The sequence below is a fragment of the Seriola lalandi genome, unplaced genomic scaffold, assembly GCF_002814215.2.
Source record: "Seriola lalandi dorsalis isolate HSWRI2012SDOR001 ecotype SW California unplaced genomic scaffold, Sedor1 jcf7180002054585, whole genome shotgun sequence".
Classification (NCBI taxonomy): domain Eukaryota; kingdom Metazoa; phylum Chordata; class Actinopteri; order Carangiformes; family Carangidae; genus Seriola; species Seriola lalandi.
In genome coordinates, this window is record NW_019525138.1 from 1,042,943 (window position 1) to 1,064,168 (window position 21,226).

At 41.4% G+C, this 21,226-nt stretch overlaps 1 protein-coding gene across 7 annotated transcripts in view; it reads right to left on the minus strand.

The window, feature by feature from the left end:
• Window positions 1-7,147: 7,147 nt before the first annotated feature.
• The window catches only part of exoc6 (exocyst complex component 6), a 51,190-nt gene continuing 37,111 nt past the window's right edge, over window positions 7,148-21,226 (minus strand). For all 7 annotated transcript variants that reach the window (XM_087177270.1, XM_087177269.1, XM_023418877.2 and 4 more), the window contains 2 exons: window positions 15,165-15,277; window positions 7,148-13,652 (listed from right to left, as the gene is read on the minus strand). In XM_087177270.1, the coding sequence (XP_087033396.1) occupies window positions 13,526-13,652; window positions 15,165-15,277 (240 nt within the window). In that variant the 3' untranslated portion in view covers window positions 7,148-13,525. The remainder of the gene's footprint in view (window positions 13,653-15,164; window positions 15,278-21,226) is intronic.

Below are 21,226 nucleotides of genomic sequence, written 5' to 3' on the forward strand. Positions count from 1 at the left end.
GGGGGGGGGTGAAGGGAAGTTCAAGTGTAGAGAATGATTCCCTGCTGTTTACATGTCCTCATCATGTTGCTCTAAGAACTCGCTGTAAACCTGCAGACGAGCTGCTGGACTGACCGGAGATCTACACCGTCGCTGCAGCCACGTCTACAGTATACAGTTAGTGTATGCATGGATGTGACCAGAAAGGTACGCTTTAATTTACAGTTTTTATCCTGCTCCAAATACATGTACTTCGCCCCACTTTCAGCTCAAAAACCTATAAACTGGAAATGTCAGAATACACCGTAGGATAACCCTTTTCACTCCATGAGCACCAACTACAAGACAAAGCATCAACTTCACACTCAGTGTATCTTGTAATCCAACAGAGAGTTGGATTGTAATGAATTAACTGGTCACCGTGCTCCCCAGAGGATGAACCCTTTCCTCCAGCATCACCATCAGGACAGACTTTACAAACAGAGAAATAAACATGTCCATTCAGCCCATTATTGTGTAGGATCATGAACACTGCAGCTAGTAGAAACCACCAGAGGATCTTTAGACACCCACCTTCAAAGTGAGAGAGGAGCAGCATAAGACAGTGAAACATGAGGTCGGCAGCTCAGACGTGACTTATTTTGTTTGCCACTGAAAACACAATGTGTGCATTCAAATATTGAAGTTAAACTGTAGGCCTGTGGTGTAAATGTACGGAGCCTCGAAACTGACAAAAGACACAAAAAAAAAAAGGCATATCAGACAAATCGAAAATGTAAAATTAATTTTGCTCTTCTATTTTTATTTCATCTATTTAATTGAGCACATATTTTCTATTTCAGCAACCGCAACATTCAGTATATCAACTTATTGGAGCTAAAGAAAAGAATACAAAGATTGTTTCACTTTCACCAGGTCAAAGGAAAAGTGTAAAGCTTTAATTTTCTTTTTACACCCAATTTTAGTGAATTAGTCAAATATCATTTATTGGTATATTCAGATATATTTTTGACTGGGATGATAATCTGCTTTTTGTCAGTTTTGATACTCCACAGCAAGAGGGCCTGGTAGAAAGAGTAAAGAGGTCATCTTTCACTCATGTTAAAGTAGAAATGCCAGAATGGAAAAAAAATCCTTTCAAAGTAAAGTGTTGATTTAAAAAATGTATTTATGCATGAAAATGATTAGCAATAGGCAAATGTCAAAAGTAAAAATACTCACTGAAGGTTGGAATCTAATGGTGAACAGTTATGTTCAGTTATGTCTGAATAACGCAAATACTATTGGGTCGTTTATTTTACATCTGTTTTGTGGTTTAAATATCAAGCTCGATGGAATGTCATTGCTACAACTTTGAGTTATTATGCCACAACATTGTACAAACTACAGCTTCACTAGTCTGGAAGCAGAACAGGTAGAAAATAATAAATACTCACCTGTCAGTCACTCAAACCTTAAACATGTTATCTGAGTAAATGTAGGTGGTTACTTTCCATCTGTGTTGTTATGATGATGAAAGCTCAGGCAGCATGGCTCTTTTCCAGGGCTACACACACACACACACACACACACACACACTCACACAGAGCGCGCAGTCAGCACAAGCGACAAACAACCGCGGTGCCTGCGCGCGTTTGTAACTCTCCTCCCCCTGCTCGCGCGCTGGCTGACCCGCTTGTGACCCTGACATCTTGGTGAACTCTCGCGCGCAACCAAGTTCACTGGCCGTCACACACACACGCACGCACGCACACCCACACACACAGGCACGTACGCACGCACACACACACACACACACACACAGAAAGAGAAAAAGAGAGAGACAGAGCCTATTTGCTGCACAGACAAACAATTTTAACTGGCAGGTTACTTATTATTTTAAGTATCAAATACAGTCCACCATGAGCGGCAGTGCTGCTGCAACTTTGTTTGCTTTTGTGGAAGAGTAACACGACTTTTATGACTTGGGGTCTTATTTTAGCTCCTACCTAAAATATGACCTTATTGCTGTGAGACTGGGCCAGTGCAGGGCCAGTGCAGGGCCAGTCCAATGGTTATTTCAATTTGACCCCAAACAGCCACGGTCACAGTGACTACAGCATGCACTGTACAGATTGAACTGAAATTTTATACCATGTTGTTTATAATACAATTTCATGAGTATATGAGGAGTGACCAAAAAACCAGCACACAAGGGTTGTAAGTGAAGTGATAACTTTAATTTCCTCCCTTTTACAACTGTTTATCAGTTTTAAAGTGACCTTTGTAATGGTCTTTGTAAAATCCGAAGACAGAAATGCATTCACCTACAGAAACATCTGTTCAGGACAGTTTCATGTGGAAAGTGCAAATAAAAAAAACCATAAACAGCCAATCGCTAAACACAGTAAAGCATGAAGGACCTCATGGGGACTCAGCAGCTGCTTACTTTAAATGTACAGCTCCTCTGGCTGGTAACACAGGGGCAACTGACACACAAATACCCCATTTAGACACGACACAGTGAGACAAATCAAACACGTCACCAGTCTAACTTGGTGGATGCAGGTTGGATACAACCCACCATCTCTGAGCTGGTGTTTCTATATTCATTTTGGAGGGAAAAATTGGCTAATAATAAAAACCATGTCAGTGGGCAGTGGCACAAGTTATCTGTCAAGCAGTAATGCATTAGAATCAGGTTAAATAAAGGTTAAATAAAGGTTAAAGAGGCTCAATGTTCACGAAACATCTGAAAATGAAAGTTGACGATGTTTAATTAAATTGTTGAGGTAAATGTTGGAATCAATGTTAACTACCTAGCTAGCTATTTAATTAGGCCCCTGTTAAACATAGCGCAGCTGCACAGGTTCCAGTCTCATGCTAGTGCTAGCTTGATTTCCAGAATTTGTATATTTTAGCCTCAACGGATCAAATGACCCCGACAGAGAATTATCACAGATATTGTTTTGGTTGACTGTCACCGCTCTCATAGCACCGTGTACAGCCTGCAGCAGGCAGCTGTTTTCAGAGAAACAGCTGTAAAAAGCCAGCAGACGGACACAGTCAGAGAGCGGCTGGTAAATGTGCTGGAGCGTTTAGCAGCTAAAGCTGGTGGAGACCAAACCCAGAGCTAAAAGAAGAGCATAGATTGGAATATTGGACTGATTTCTGAATGGTTACTTTTAAATCTAAATTGAAGACACATTTGTTTACCATTCCTTTTAATTCGATTTTATAACTGCACTTCATAATTTTAATCCTTTACACAGCCTTTTATTGCTGTTTAGTTGTATTTATTTCATTGTATCTATTTTATTACTTTATTACTTGCTTTACTACCTTGCTCCTTTTTTGATTTTATCTCCTGTTCTTATGTTCTGGAATCTTCAAAGCACTTTGAATTTCGTTTGATAAGAAATAAACTTGCCTTACATGCCTCCAATTATATGACTGTCACGATTCTTTGTGCTGAAAAGAATACTTTAACTAGGTGAGCAGGACTCCATTTATGCTGATTTACAACACACCTTATGGTAACCGGTCTGCTCCACCAGGGTTTTGTAGTTTGAGGTGCAAATCTGAGGTGCATTCCCAGCGGGAGGAGGTCAGAGGGAGTGTCAGGCTCCTGGTTCAGCACAAGGTCACTCACTGTTTGTCTACTGATGTCACTGTCTCTATGTGTCTCCGTCTCTCACTGTAGAAAGTCTTCAGGTTTCAACAGCAGAGAGTGAACAATGAATTACATTAAACAGCCACATCAGTTTAACCAGCCATCTACAGTTTACTTAGTTTCAATGAGTCATTCTTAGATATAGAGTGAGCTCAACTCTATAAGGTGCATCAGATGCATGCAGCTTGGATCCACAGGAAATTGCTGCACTCATCAATAGAAAGATCTCCACCCAGGTAAATCAAATAGGAAGATTTCTGAATTAACATGTGTTGAAACCCCTTTATCCTTAAATAGTTCTTAAATAGTCCTTTGTCACCCTTCCCCCAGTGACTCTTGTTTCCCATCCACTTTTATATCCATTTATATTATCCACTAACTGCATTGATGCCTATCATCTCCAGTGATTAGATAAACTGGAGGAGGACGCTCTCAATTTCTATCTTATTAGTTTAAACAGTGTAGGAAGCTAGCCCTGATCTGCCCAGCGACATAATGACACTGATCACCTGCACATCAGACATTAAACAAAAACATTAAAAGGGAACGTCAGCAGTTTTTCATTGTGCTTCCTTAAAGCTGACACACTCACAAAAGACAAATAAAACTGCAGAGGCTGAGATACTGTGACTTTTAGTCTCTAATATGGCTCAAATACTGGATCCTTGATTTCCCATAATGCAACTTACTATACAATTTTAACTCAGACTTCCTGTTGTAAAGTTTATGTCTAAAGCCCAAGAGCAGTTGCCCCTGATGACATGGTCAGGGTTATTTTTGTTTGAAAAGAGCCACATAAAACATTATACAAGTGTTTTCACAGACTGAGTCGTAGACCTCACGTCTCTCTGTGTGAAAGTGTCGGAGTGATGCTTCAGTGATATATTCAATAAATAAAATGCAACAGTCAAGGACCTCAGCAAAAAGAGAAGCTGCAACCCTGCAAGAGGTGAAGAGAGGAAGCACACAACCTGCCTCTGTAGAAAAATCCAATCCGATTGGAAAATCTTCTATACTAAGAAGGAGGTTCATTCGTTTTAAGAGGTAGATTAAGACTCACAGATGGAGCATAACACTAAAATCCTGGTGAAGTCCGTGTGCGGGTCAGAGCAGGGAAAGGAGGTAGGTGGAGGTGTAGAGGTATGCGTGTCCTCCTCCTCTGTCTGTCTGCTGTATTGTTGACTTGAATGTAAAAGCTGTTTACTGCCTTGTTAAAGTGTTTGATCTCTGCCCTAAAATACTTGTCACTCCTGTTGACACACAGGAAGAACCCCCCCCCCCCCAATTTGTGGTGACTTGTAAATAAGACATAATAGGCCGTAAATAAACACTGGCAAATCACATGTGGCCTAAAAGACATATGAATTTATTTTATATAATTATACAGGCAGCAGTACTTGTGAGTAAAATACTTCAATACAAGTAACAATCCTGTCTATCGGTGTTGCTGAGACTTTAATGTGTAGTTTACATGCAAGTAGTACAAGTAAGTAGTAACTACTAAGTAAAGTAAAAACTGCAGTGCTTCCCTCTTAAATGTTGGGATAAGTATAAAACAGCAAATCATTTTAATACTTGAATAGATGTATTTATATTTTAATACTACTTTTCACAGCTGTCAGCTTGTTGTCACGGTGAACATCTGTCCTACAGAACGTCTGTGTCTCACCTCCACCTCCTCGTAGCTCCAGACAGGAATCATTTATCTCTCTGAGGATTTTCAGTCAGTCAGGATGTATTTCCTACACACTTCATAAACACTGGTCTGGATGTTTGTAAAAAAAAAAAAAAAAGTAAATAGGTGTGTGAGAGATAAATCTCTAAAGATGCATAGTTGAAGTTGAATAGTGGCAGAATGTAACAAGACAAGACAGTAGAGCCGAGAGTGCACAGTAACCCTCTGAGGAAAACAAACACATTTCTGAGTGTGTGTGTGTGTGTGTGTGTTGGCAGGGTGGCTGCTGTCCAGTGATAATAGAGGTCTCTAAATGTCTCTCGCCTCATTACATCTGTGGCGACAGGGATCCTCGCATTCAAACGCTGACCCAGGCCAAAGTTCACTTGCTGTTTCCCAGTTAGCGTGTGTGTGTGTGTTGGGACACAGCGAGGCTCCAAGGGTGAAGAAAACCTTCACAGAGCAAGTGTCGCTTCTGTTTTTGTGTGTGTGTGTGTGTGTGTGTGCGTGAGAGAGAGGGAGACAGAGATCAACCAGACTGTGACTGGTGGTACAGTTAAAGATGAGGCACCATTTCACTCAGTGGCTTTAAAGGACCAGTTCACCCAAATTGAAAATAAAATAAAAAGTATTTATTTTCTCTCTGTGCAGATAGCTGTCTGAGATCTGTCTCTTCACCCCAACAAAATGGAGGTGAATGGAATTTCATTTGTGTTGCTCACAGTGATACACACTGAAAAAGCTTATTCAAAAATTTCATAGAAATGTGTCTGTGTTTCACTGTTTACTCTCAGTCTGAATAATAAATCTCACTGTCAACAGTTTTAACTGGACTTTTGTTACTTGTTGTGAGTGTGGCCACAGAGGAAGGGTTGTGAAGTCAAATAGACAACTTCCTTTGGTTCAGTCTTAGAAACTAAAAAATTACTGTCTAATTAGGTCTTCATCTTGAAATGTGCCGAACATCATCCAAAAGCTCCGGCAACTCCGTTAGCTCAACTATGCTAGTTGGATTAGCCACCGGACGTATAGCTCCTAAACTGAATGCAAATGAGAAGGTCACAGCCTCCCTGGACTGAGCGGATTAGCCAAAGTTGGATGGTATTTTATTATAACACTGGGGCCACTGCTGAATGTGTCGTGAGCAGCTGCATCATACGTGAACTGTAATGCAGCCTATTGCAAGACCCTGCAAAAGAAAGTGAGGACAGCAGAGGAAATGAGTGAAGTGACTCTCCCCTGTGTTTGAAACATGTATCAGGAGAGACGCCTGCAGAAAGCCTCCAGCGTTGTGAGGGACTCTTGTCGGCCTGAGGCACCGACCACAGACTGTTTGGCTCTCTGACCTGCAGGAGGTAACACAAGAGCATCAAAGCCAACACCTCCGGGACACGTAGCAGCTTCCGGCCCCAGGCTGTTAGCCAGGCGAATACTCATCTCACAGAAATAACATGAACCTGAATACACAGTTCACGCCTGGAGACACGTTCTAGGCCATGGACGCTGCATCGCCGCCTCTAAAAGCCAAGTTGAATTAATCATCAATATACAATTCATTAACATTTTTTGTTCATTTTCATACTGACATATGCAGAAACAACTATGAACATTGAGACAAAATGTAATATTTAAAATTCTTAAATGAAGTGAGAAAATTCCTGCATTATAACTGCCCTAATGTCACAGATATGATATCCCAAAATACAAGTATAAACTGGAATTATTCTTAATTTTCCATTACTTTGTCATGGAACAGCCTGATGGTCGCACTTACAGGGCAGTAATGGGGTCGCCGTGAGTAACCATTGTGATGTACAGTAAGATTAACAATCAAGCAGACATTACTGTTGAATAAACTTTTATTACAGCACACAAAATAAAAACAACATATTTAGGAAAACAACATCTCAGTCAGGGTCTCACTGAGAACAACAACAAAGGTAAAGCAAGGATTCCTTTGGATATCAAAATGTTCCCTCTCTCCACTTCTGTGAAAGGCAAGAAAAACCATCTCACTCTTTTTTTCTTTTTTTTTTCATCTGAATTGAAACAATCATTGGCACACAAGCAGTGCGATTTTTTAAAATCTTGATTGGCGCCAGGAAAGGCTCTGATCTTGAGTGATGTTGAGATTATGTGATACATTATGTTTTATATTAATGAACATACATTAAACACACATTTCCCTCAGCTGCAGAGAGCCAGGCCTTCCCTTGTTTTAGTATTTCATCATATTTTCCCATCCTGTCTCCTCCAAATTACATTTACATACAAATAATTTCCAACAGCACCGAAGGAAATGTAACGCTGACTGGCTGATTTCTTTACGTTAATTAACATTGATACTGAACGTGTCAGTAAAATGTTCACTGACAACATGTTTCATTTGTTTTTGGTCAAAGAAATATCCAATCTTGCAATAAAATATCCGCTCGTAGCAAACCCTTTTTTCATGGTTCTGTTTAGAAGAACGAATGTGTTTGTGAACGCTGAAGAGAAAGCACTGTTTCTCCAACCTTCACCACCCACAGAACTCAGGATGTGAACGTGGTCTCTGGTCTTTGCTCATCACTCACACACTGTAAATCAAAAAATTTTTTGGAGACAGGGTTGGGTCGTGTTTTATAGGAACACTCAACTCTCCCTCCCTCCATGTTTACTTGCTGTCTTAATAAATTTCAGTTTAATGTACATTTCAACACTAGGAGTCAGGCCACACTCACCACCTGACTGCTGAGGGGTTTCTGTTTCTAACACACTGTTTTCATACTCTGAATTTTTTCAATAGCTTCTACTTTCTTTCGGCCGCTGTTCAGCTGACAACACTCAGCACTTCCTGCACAGTCTTCAAGCTGCTGAAAGGACACACTTCCTCTCTTTCTTTCTTTGGTAGCTTTTAAACATGAAACCTCCTCAGGAAGTCCTGAGCCGCCCTGACAGCAGCTTAACAGCGACTCAAAAAAATCAACAATGTAGAAACAACTGGGAATTACAGCCGCAAGCGGCAACTCGCGGTCCTAGCCGCTTTGCGCTCCTCTGAGCTACCTAATGCTTTGGGTGACCTATTTGCTATAACAACCTGAAGATATCTACAAAATGTTATGATGGTAAATGAGTTAAGGCCAATATTAGCTAAGCCACACCCTTCGCAAATAATAATAATGTTATGCTAATTGGCTCAAAGTCCATAATGGGACTCGCTAATATCACAGAGCGTTTCTATAGAGAATATTAAGCTGTAGGTGTGAGGTAAATTTGACGATGATTGGACTTGATGTGGCGGGGGCAGCATTTCAAATTTTTCACAATTTTGACTGTAAATTTTAGCGCCACCATATGGCTGAATGGGATCATATTTTTTGTGAAGCATTTACACACCATTTGAAGTTATGATGCCAATTTTCACGTGTCTGGCTCGTTCCAGCTCTCTGCAAATTGAGCAAAGGCTTAAGAAGGCACATATTGATGAATAGGCCCCGCCCACTTTCATCAATCAGTACGGCACTTCAGATTTTCATTAACGCTCACTCCCAGAACATGTGTAACAATTTTGTTGAAAATAGCGCCCCCTCTAGAGATCAGGCTCAGAATGATTTGGTAGGCCTGCTCCGTGTCTAGGCCCGAAGATATGGACCAAGTTTTATGATGATCACACAAACGGTTAAGCCCCGCCCCTTTGCAAAGATATTTTAATTGATGGGGTGAGAACCCTAATAAGTGGCAAATGAAAACAGTATTTGTGGTAAAAATAAAAACTGAGTGTGGCAGAATGGTGAGTAAGGCATGACTGTTGTTGTATGATGTAATTGGAACAGTTATTCCAGGAGATTTTTACCATCAGCACCAGCTTGCATCTGATTGGACTGGTTCAGCTTCTATCTCAGACTCCGCCATTATTCAATTATTATTTAGAATTAATGGTAAAATGGACATCAATGAATGGCAGGAAGGGGGGGGGGGCTGAGTGACGGGTCAACCAAGAGAACCAGTTCACACTCACAGAGAGGAGAGGATCCTTCCAATAAAACTGAATTTAGACCTGCCCTTTATTTTCTTTATTTTGGATTTTTATCAGTTCAGCAGAAATCTTTTGGACCAGGATTTAAATAGTTATTATACAGAGCCTATGCTAGAACATAACATAATGTTTTTTTTTTCTACCTTAACCATGCGAACGAGTGGAGAGAAGGCGCCAACATACGTCACTGAGCTCCTCACACTGCACTCGACTGTGTTCACCAATAAGCAACAAATTCAGCAAATTCAGACTCTTACTAACGTCGTATTTACTTCAGGTGTTGACGGAGGTGCGTATCACAGTGTCAACCTCCAGTTCTGTTTGTAGCAGACAAACTGCTGTAATATCTTCTTTACAAAATATGCAGTATATACAGTGGCATTTACAAGCAACTATCAAAAAAGGCAAAACATGAATCTAAAAGGAAAAAAAAAAAAAAACTTCATCAGCTTCAGTGCAAAAACGCTAAAAGTAGAGCACAGACCCAAAACATAAACAGAATAGAAACAGTCTCATTATAAAATGTTTCGTCAGGAGTCCTGTGCAAGTTTTAAGTAATCAATCAACCTGCCTGTGAGGCTGTAAAGGAACCAATTTATTATTGCTGTGCTTTGTGGATAGATGTGGGTTATGAGATTCTAAAGCTTAATTTCACCCTGAGGAACAAAAAGAAAGAATTTAGAAGTTGAGCTGTTAAATATATATACGTATATATAATCACTACTAACATGACAACCCCCCCGTCATGTGGGGCATGTTTTTCTTGTAAGCATGAGGCAAGTAGTTTGGGTGGACTGTAAGACAAAACCGCAGTTAACTTCACATAAATATAGTCCTTAACCCTACGACTGACAGGAGTACAGAGGGAGGACGTGGGCATGCACTGATGTCACCTTTCACATGAACCACCTGAAGCAGCACCGAGCGGCCCGTCGCTGCTCTGCTGCCGTGAGCGAGTACAGCTGTGAAGCTGGGAGGAAAAGAAGCTAATGGTTTTATAGACGTAGAGCTCTTCGGATTTGATGATGACGTGCACGGCTTGCCAGTCCGTCTGCGGACGCCGAAATGTGCCGGGAGGTTTCAGAACCGGCTCCACCTCGTATCAGCGTGTGATCTGAATCTGAGAGATGGCATCTGATTACAGGCCTGTGCATTTCCACCTGATATTGAAAGGTGTCCGTCCACATGGTGAGTGCAGGAGGCTCTAAGTGGGCTGCTACAATGTGCAAGGTTAGGGTCACATGACAGAGAGAGAACAGCATCTGTAGACCACCTGCTGAGACTCATCCCACTCATCTCAGCATCTGAGTAAATTTACTTCTCTGTGGTGCTCGAAGTCTAAGCTGGTGCAGACTGTACGTGAGGATCATATGCTCCAAACTGCACATGTAAACGTGTCTGCCTGTATCACACTCACTGTGTGTGTGTGTGTGTGTCTGCTGCACTTCACTATATTTGGCTGATATCATCCAGAACAGACGCAGACAGCAGATGTGGCTGTTCATACGACACTGGATGTCTACACAGGCCGCTGTTATTTCACATGTACAATCGCACGTCTTCTGCTGGAGCCTTGCGGACATGGTTTAATCTCTCAGTTAAGGCGAAACCACGTTGTTGCTGCAGATAAACTTACTATAAAACTTTTACTTAAGCCGTGCTGTGATATCAGCTATACTTCCATTTAAAATGAGTTATGACAGAGGCTGAGATCTGACTCAAATACACCTTCACACATGGTCTGGCTGATCCACTCACACTCCAACTGCTGTGTGCTCTGTTTGCATTTACAGCGTATATACAGTATATGCATATACCCAGACACAGAGTGCATGTTAATACCAGGTGTCAGTATCCTGTGTCCATATGTTGACATCACATGCAAAACCCTGTGTCAGGATTGCTGCATGTCTTCACTTTGACACTCCAACCTGTACAATCTATTACAATCCAGTATAAGAACCTGCAACTACCCAACCTAAGTCTGCATGACTTTGTGTGATGGATTTGCATTATTTGGTGTTATGTTGTCCATCCTGTGCAAACATATCAGACCAAATAAAAAAAAAAAGAAGATTTTCACCCTCACTTCTGACATTCTCACATATAGAGAACATGTGAAGATTCCAACTACGATCAGGGAGTCAGAGTTCCATCTGTCTGACACTGGGCTCCTTCATGTTCACTGTGAGGCGCTGTCTCAGGGGGGGGGTGGGTTTACATGTACAATGTGAGGAAGAAAAGAAGACAAACAGCAAGCAAAGCTACCAATGAGTTCAACAAAACTTCCACTTTTTTCATGAACATCAGTCTTTCAAGACGTCATCATCCACTCTTCTGTCCTTCCATCAATCCATGACCTCAGCATCGCTTCCTTTCTCCACACACACACACACACACAGTAGCAACAGTCTAAGTGTTGGGACAATGAGTTTAACTCGGCCTCTGTCAGACCTGTCAACGGATGCAGCTCCATACCCATAATTCAGTGGTTACCAGCTAAAACCACGAGAAACCAGGTTATGACACTGGTCAATACCGGAAAGTGCCACAAGCTGATTTATGCTTCTTAATGATGTCGGTGGTGCTGGAAGCTTAGTGATGCAGTGACTAGTAAGAATGATATCATTCATGTAAATGTATCTGCAGGTTAACACATAGAGGGGTCTTATGGGTAATCATAGGTCGCACAGGAGCCGACAAGTTCCAATCCAGTTCCAAACCGTCTGCTGCTGACTCAGCATCTTTAAAGACTGTTTGTGTTGAACTTTACTTACAGGTGCATATTTACTTTGTCTACTTTAGTGGGAGCGATTCCGCCTGAATTTTCACTGTTATGAATGATGGAGGGGAAATCTTTAGAAAATTTCAAGAGTCAGAATGTTAATACGACTTTACATGGAGCTACATTAAAGAAGTCAGCATGCAGTTAATAATCTGGGTTACAGTAATGTGAGTTCTTTAATGTCATCTAAATGAGAAACCTGTTGGGTCCATGGTAGAGGATTAAATTGATATATTTCCACAGCTAAATTCCTCCTTTTTTACTGTGCATACATGACACTGGGTTATGGTATTTTATGAATTTGCTTTTAAACAAAGATAAGCAGCCATGGTTTCCAAAATAATGTCAGCAGTAGTAAAGAAATGTGTTTACTGGTCTCCTGCATGTACACACACAGCTGACAGTCACAGGTCTCCACTGTGGTGTGTGATCACCTGCATCACTTGATTTCTCTGAGTAACCTGGTTTCTGGTGTGTATCTATGCTGTTTTCAGCTTTTAACATGAGACTCGTGTTAAAAGGACGCACAGCAGGTCAGAGTAGAGATATCCATCTGACAGAACTAGAGATGGTTGATTTGTTTTAACAGCTTGATCAATACATTACCAATACTTCAATCTCTCTTTGTAATTCTTCCAAATGAAAACAAGAAATACATCCTGACTTCATCATGTTCAATGTATAATATGGGTTTCTGACAGAACAACAGGAAGTGGCTCATCTCATTCATATGAGGTGTGGTAGGTGTTGACCTTTAACCTCATTGTCCCAGTACTCGTGTCACTTCCTGTGCTGCACCAGTCTCCCTCTGCAGCTACAATCATTTCACTCTCACTAATGTACAAACATAGTTTGTCTTATCATAACCATTAAAAATACTTTACAAACACCTTACTGTTCAGTCCAGTAAACTGTTTAGTGTGTGTGTGTGTGTGTGTGTGTGTGTGTGTGTGTGTGTGTGTGTGTTATTTACATTGAATATTCATTCAGGTATAACAGTAAGGAGAGGATATGACTTCATATGTGTGTGCTGTGTTTGCTAGGAGTCAGTTCCCTGCATGCCTTATAGAGTGTGTGTATTGCTGTGCCGTAATGTGATGTGTGTGTGTGTGTGTGTGTGTGTGTGTGTGTGTGTGTGTGTGTGTGCGTGCGTGTCTGTTGCCTGTCTATCTGTACCTTATGTTTGTGTGTGTAAATTCCCTGTGTGGTTCTTCATGTCACTGTCATGTTGTGTGTGAGTGTCCTGGCAGTTCAGTGTGTGTGTGTGTGTGTGTGTGTGTGTGTGTGTGTGTGTGCATGTGACTGCATGCATGTTTCATTCATTATATCTCTCTGTGACACCCACATCATTCCTGTGTGTGTGTGTGTGTGTGTGTGTGTGTGTGTGTGTGTGTGTGTGTGTGTGTGTGTGTGTGTTCACGAGGACATGCCATTGACCAGGCTCCTCAGCTGTTTCACCACAGTCTCTATCAGCTTTTGTTTGTCTCTGTCGTTCTTCCTGAACTGAGAGAAGATGTTATTCTTCTTACTGGTGTCCTTCATCCTGGAAACAGAGGAAGAAGATGTCAAAGAGTCGAGTCAGAAAGATATGTTCTCTCAGCTGTGTGTATAAGGTTACTATTTACACAATGATAATATCAGAATTGAATTTGCATCAGCAGGATAAAGTAAAGACTTGCAGTGCAGAGAGGGAGTTATGGGCATGTTTACAGTTCTTTCACACTGGACTTGTTCAGCTAAAATGAACTTGTTTTGAGCATTTAGCTGTGAGAGCTGTCAATCAAAGTCTGTTGCAGACAGAGCATCTGGATGTCCGAGCAGAGGCTGGTACAGGTCGTTTGTGGTGTAAAAGCAAAAAACATCAACCAGCTTGTCATGAGGGTAGGTCTATGATTTTAGTGCAAATTCAAATTCTGTTAAGAAAGCGATCTCCCGGGCTCTATAAATTATGAAGAGCATGTATGCAAGACCATTTTGTAACCATGGTAACAATCAGCGTTTTTCAAAAACGATCTTTGTCCATAAGAGCGTTTTCGCTACGTATCAGAAACAATCTCCGTGCAGACTATCACACCTGAAAACATATATATATATCTGGATTTGAACCTTAACGAAAATGTTACCTGTAGTTCAGACTTAAGTTACTAAGAGAAAAACTCTATAGTTCACAGGAGGTAGAGCCATGACAAGATATCAGAGCATGCTGTAGAAAAGCAAAGACAAGCAGTGAGGAAGCTGCACCTACCCCCTGTAGACTCTGAGCAGCAGCAGCAGCAGCAGCAGAAACAGCAGACAAGCAGTGTTAGAGGAGGGAAACAACACAGCCACATTCATATCCGAGCGCTTTACAAGTTTTATGCAAGGATTAATTTAATTAAATGATATTAATGTGAGAGAAGATTTAAAAAAAAAAAAAAAAACGTAGAATATGTCATGATGTGTGAGCATGCTAACAATTTTTAATGCCATGTGAATAGTTGTGATTTTTGTTCCCATACACAATCATAATATATAGATGTACAGGGTTTCTGCAGAAGAATGAACTTTAATACCCATTTCATGATGGAGTCCAGTAGGGACCATGTGACCTAAAATGATTTATTATTGTATCTATCAGATTTTCACTACTTCCCAGCAGGAAACAATCATTATTTCTCATGATATGATTCATCAAAATACAGTCACCTGGATCTGGATCTGAATACCAAAGAACCTGAAAATCATGAATGGCCCTTAACCATTTTTTATTTTGAGGAAACTAAATTCTGCTGAGTAATCGAAGAGCAATTTAGTGACCAATCACCTAAACTTGCCTTATTATTGTCTGAAGTGATTAGGGTTAGAATCCTCCACACTGTTGCATCCTTATTAAAAATTCTAGCGCTAAAAATTCAAAGATAATTCAGTTTAAAAAGAGATTTTAGCCAGTTTGTTTCTTCTTCACAGACTCTTTCCCAGCACACCCTGAGTCTCACTCCTGCTAAAACACGCTGCTACAGTAAATAAATGAAATATGAAATATTATACACACTTCCCCGGCGGTGTCAACACTCACTTCTCAAGCAGAGCCAGGGCAGTGGCTGGATTCACTCGCAGGTATTTGGAAGTTGGCTGGCCATAATCTGCCAGATAAGTGGACCAGTCCCACACCATGAAGAGGTCCAGGAGCTGCAAGACACACAAGAGAGACACGACAACTTAGAGAGGACAATAGAAAGATGGAGGGCGGCAGTTTGATTGACGAGAAGAGACTTGACACGGTCTTTTTGCGTCTCTTTGTTGGCAGCTGTCAGTCTCCCTCTGGATGCTGAGCTAATGTTATGTTAGCTAAGTTTCACAGAGTGACAGGACAAAGTGCTGCTCAGCTCTGAATGTGCCGCGGCTCCTTAAAATATTTAGCTGACAGTGTCATTTTGTGGTCTAACACTGAATGAGATTAACACAATAAATAACTACAGCTGATAAAACGATCATTAAAACACTGACTGTGCTCTTGATTTTATGGACAGTTTATGTTTTTAAGGGGTTGATTGTTGCAAAGCTGAGGCCTGGACCTAACTACATGGTCAACCCATGTCGTCATAGGTTACTGTTCAGTCCAGATGTGGGCCTACAAGTATATCATACACATCATTCCTCTCCTAAACAACAAACTCTGAGGTCCAGACGTAGAGAGAAGAGCGAAGAGTAAGAGGCGAAGAGGGAAGAGGGGAGGAGGGAGGGGTCTCTGCTGCTACATGATAAGTGTTAAGTGTGAACAGGAACATTTAAAATGACCATCCCGTGACCCCTGGTTAACCTGATGGAGATGACCCCCTTACCCCACCCACACACACACAGTGTATGCTAATGTCATAGGGTGAAACAGCTGGGTGTTTGGGTCATGTTGAATGAGCAGTGAAAGAGCAGCTTAGTGATAATAGCATTATTCAGCTTAGCGAGAGACTCCGACACACAGAGAGAGGCTTAGCAACAATGCCATTATTCTCACCTGGAGCTAAGTGATGAGCCCGGAGCAGGGACGTCTTACCCTGACATTCACTCAACCCTCCACAGCTCACAGCAATTCACTGGATCTGAGTGATTTGGTACAATAAGCCCCTGAAGAAAAATGTGTTTATTTCTACCCACCAAATGAACTGTTGAGAAGCGGGAACACAGTGACGTCACAAAAAAAAAAACAACGGGTTTAACTGGACAAGAAATACGAGCTTAGACTTCATGGTGCAACTCGCCAGAAGTCTCTTTTGCACAGCCTGTTCGAGGCGGGAATGTTGCGCCTTTATTCCACCTTACTTGTTCTGTATAAAAGGCATGAACAGGAAGCTGTTGTTCTGACTTTCAGCCAGCAGCGGAGATCGAGCCGGCGTGGTGGGACAGACGCAGACACTGCTGTGTTGTCGTTGGGAAACTGCAGCCACAGTTTTCAGGGGTGAGTCTGGTCTGTCAACAGTACACAGGTGACACATCAAACACCTGCAGGGTAGATGAAGCGCGGCTGGTCCAACCTTCACCTTCAGCACTCAGCAAACAAAAACAAGGTTCTTAATGAACTATAGATGATGTAGAACCATTTCTCAATATCCAACTCCACAGGGGAGTCTCACACACACCGCCTCCCTCTGTCACGTACACTCACTGAGCACTTTATTAGGAACAGCTGCACTCCTGCTTACAGTAGATCCACTACAGTGGGCAAATGACCTGAACACAATAAACAACAATGTTATTCATGTAACAATGTGGAACATTACGCCTCATGGAAATATGCTGATGGTGTTTCTCTCTGTATGACTCTTCCTTCATCTACGTCCTAAGGTGCTTGTGAGTGTGTATCTGATGACAACAGTCTGTGTAATCTAGAAGGATCCTGTTGGACAAGCGGAGACATGTTATCAGAATAATGAAATAAGAGTGAAGTGTGTGTGTGTGTGTGTGTGTGTGGTAGTGAACTGTCACCGTGCAAGAGCTGTATAAGTCCTGGAGAAGATCTAATGAGAGTCACTATGTTGAAAGTTTGCTCCAAATTCAAAAGGCTCCCCTCTCATTAGCTCTCTACAATGTGCTGGACTAATGTTAGAAAGAAATGGATTGTGGGTACAAGCAGCTGAAATGGATCGGTGCCTGGGTTCACCACTGGACATGTGCTGAGGAGCTCAGACAGCAAGTCTAACAAATGGTGAAAACACTATTTTACCATTTAAAGTTGAGTTTATTTGCTGGAGGAAATTCAGGGATTGTCCTGACCACTTAAATGTTGGTTTTATCTGTGACCATGGAAATGAGGAAATAATGAATTCCAGAAAAGGTTCGTTTTGCGCACATGCACAGGTAAGCACAACAGGAAGACTCCAGTTGTTTTTAAGATCCTACTCCTTTGAGATGCATGTTGGTGTATGGCTTTTCCCACGTCCACTGTGTTACCAGCGTCAGCTAGAGGTGAAATTGTCAGTGATTGTGAAACTTCTCTAGCCGACGTGCCAGTGTGCATAACCACAGCATCTTGCTTGAGACTCACGCACAGCTTCGGTCAATGTCTATTTTTGCTCTCTGAAGCTTGAATTTCCGTTGGAAATGTATGTAAATGCCTGTATTTATTGGAAATGGACATGAAACTAATATTTGATGATATGTTTCCTTTGTTATTGACTTTGTCTAGATGCACTTACTGAAAAACATATCACTTCTCAGAAGTCTGTGAAGCAGGAGAGGAAATCTACAGTTTTAATATAGAGACAAGATGGCGTGCTCCTCACAGCCATTACAATGTTAAAAACAGCCAGTATCTGTCACAACATCAATCATAAATGAGCCGCAAAGGTGTTTTCAATATGCTGTAATACACAAAAAATGTTGAAACTCTCCACAAGACTGGAAATGTATGTACTGAGGAAGCGATGACCTGAAGAGGCTTCGCTCCCAGTAAACATCTGAACTGTGACAGAGACATGACGGAGCTGCCTCCAGATGATGTCCACGGTTAGACTGAGGTGAATGTTTATGATTAACGGAAAGAGCCCCAGAGAAAGAAAAAGGAGAATGAGATGTGTGATTTCCCAAAAGGTCGGTGTCAGATAAATCATCATCTCTGTGACATTACTTCATGGTTTGTTGTGAAACTCCCTGGTTTCACCTTTACGTTGACACAATGAGTCAGGGCGGCGTGTGAAACTCTAGAAATCCATCTCTGCTTTCCTTCCCTTTATGCACTTGTGAAGCTTCACTTTAGAGGTCTTCTGCTGGATGCTGTTGTCTAACGGACTTGTATTGTTTGGCCAAAAAAAAGGAGTTAGAATAGAAGATGTCTATTCTCTGTCAGCATGGGCTCATCAGCAGAGTCTGGCGGTCCAGAGGTGAGGAAAGGTTAACTCTAGGTAGTTGTGACTAGATCGTATTGACACTCAGTGTAGCTCAGTTTTTACACCTACATGCAGGACATCTTGGCGTGTGACTGCCAACATTGGTGAAATAGTGCGACACTATCGGTACGACTATGTATCGTGTCATCTGCTTGTGTGTGCATATACACAATATAAACAAAACAGGGACCCACTCAAAGAAACACAGCTCCACAACTCTACTACAGGTCTGAAACTCTGCTACTGACGGAGAATTAGCACCACCAACTGTTTACCGCAATGCATTAAACTCATAGGGCTCTATTTCAATGATCCGAAGTGTATGGTCTGAAATGTGTGGCGCAAATGCATTTAGGGCGTGTCCAGGCACATCGTTCAAGAGGGTTGTACTTATTCTCTTAATTATTCATGGGAGTGTTAACAGTGTAACATCCAATAAACCAATCACAGTCCAGTCCTGACCAGTGAGTCCACTTCATTCTCTTGAGCGCCTTAAAATAGCAGTATAATACTGCGCCACTGACTTCAGACCAGGTACATGTTGGTCAATCGCGCAATCACTTGCCACTGTCTCAAGAGAGTAATGCGCCAACAATGCGCCTGACCACATCTCAATTTAAGACGCCCATGGTAGTATTCTGTATTTGCTATTTAAACAACGTGGGTGCTGGGGGGAAAATGACTGCTTCGGTCTGAAACTAGCGGCGGCCCCATAAATTTGTGACCATTGCCTCGGCCCCTGTTTTGCTGCTTGATGTGTGTATGTCAGCACCTACAAGCTCGTTAACAATCAGAGTGTAAATAAGCTACCAATGACTTTCTACAACAAATGAGACCTTCTGCCAAGTAGCATTTCATTTTTATTTTTTACCATTAATCTTGTAAACAAGAGTCATAAAAGAGGAATCCCAGTAATGATCTTCTCCTCCACAGATATTTGTCCACAGCAGGAAAAGACAACACATCCTGATTTCCCCGCTTATCACTTCCTGTCACTTTTCTGGAAGATTATCAAAGAGCTTCTACACAACTTATCCTCCCATGTCCTGACATGACTTACAGGCCACAGAAAATGAGCAACTGTACACTGCTCTCTTATAACACATGCAATGTGTCTTTGTCATGAGCATACCTAAAGACATACGGTATAAATGAATTATTTTTACATAAGCGTGATCCAAAGGCTGCATTGCTAACCACTGTACAGTGGTTAGCAATGCAGCCTCACTCAGGTTCCATGTGGGTTAAAAGGTGGCTGCAAATCGCCCATAGGTGTGAATGGATTTTCTGTCTCTACATGTCAGTATTGCAATTTAAAATAGAACTAAAAATGTAAAGTAACCTGTATGTGAACCTGATGCATTTCTTCATACACCAGCAGTTTAATAATCTGTGAGGAATTTATAGCTCAAGGACTCAACTCAATATTCTTATGCATGAGGAAATTAAACAAAACTACTGTATAAATGAACAGGTCTCAAACTGTAGGAAATGTCAGCATGTCATTAAAAAACATTATGACTTCACTTGATGAATTTAATGACTGAGTTACAGAATATTTTAAATCAAGACTGGTTTTAAGTCAGAGCATTAACATTAACTCAGCTGCATACAAATCTGTCTCCATCTTCATTTCAAGCCTTTTATCGACGTTCCATCCATCACCCTAGAGTTTTGACTGTCAGTCAGTCTGATTGGTTACAGGATAACAATCTTAAAAGCAGTTACAGCTATGAAATCAACAACCATAAGATAAAGGGAAAGTAAAAGGTTGACCTCTGTGTAACCTCAGCCTGTGGATGCCTCCCAACCCCTTTACCTAAGGCTGGGATTAACAGGTCAACCAAGCAGCCGGTATAAAGGGAACATCATTAGACACACGTCTAATGAGCTGCATCACAGGAAACTGGGAGCTCTACTCAGACCCAAGAAGGTCTGGAGCCACCACTCAGTACACTGAGGTCACGTCCTCGTGAAGCTTTCTAATTTGGGAATTTTAACAACCCTGGTCAGTGTTAAAATTGATATGTTCTATTGTTGATTCAAGTTTTTTAATCTCAATATATTCAAATTTAATACAAAATACAAAGTTCCATGATGTGGTTATTTCAGTCGTTTGGTCAAAAATCTGCTGATTTCACCTTTTTATTTTTGAAGATTTGCATGTTTTCTGTTGCCTGTTGTTTATCCCATGAATTTATTAGAAAATGACAGACCAGTAAAATAAAGCATAAACCTATTTTTCTAAAACCGAATAAATAAATGAAGTTTCTCAAGCAGAATTTCACTCGTGTCAGTTTGGAGAGAGCTGTGAAACAGGCCCTGGACTCAGTTATCAAGAATCAGATCACTGGGGCAGAATCCACAGAAAACCACCAACATCCTGCCTCAATTCCCCATCTCTTACTGTCGCTTTTCATTTCTTGTGTTATCATTTAAATCTTATAAACAGGGTGGGAAAAGCACAAAGAAGGTGTTGTTAAATTTGTGACTATGGGTGATTCTATGGGAGGTTCTATGTTAACGTTACAACCTTTAGTTCTTCGGTCTTCTTGCGGTGAATTCAACAAACTGGCTCAGTTCAGTGCTGCGACCTGCGCTGCATGCAGAGCCAAGCCTCCACCTCAGGCTCAGATTAACAGGTCAACCGCAGACACAAGTTAATGAGACGAAGCAACACTTTACATACCACTGGTGTTTACAACAAAAACGGAAGGGGGTCGTGCTTGTGCGTGTGTGTGTGTGTGTTTGGGGTGGG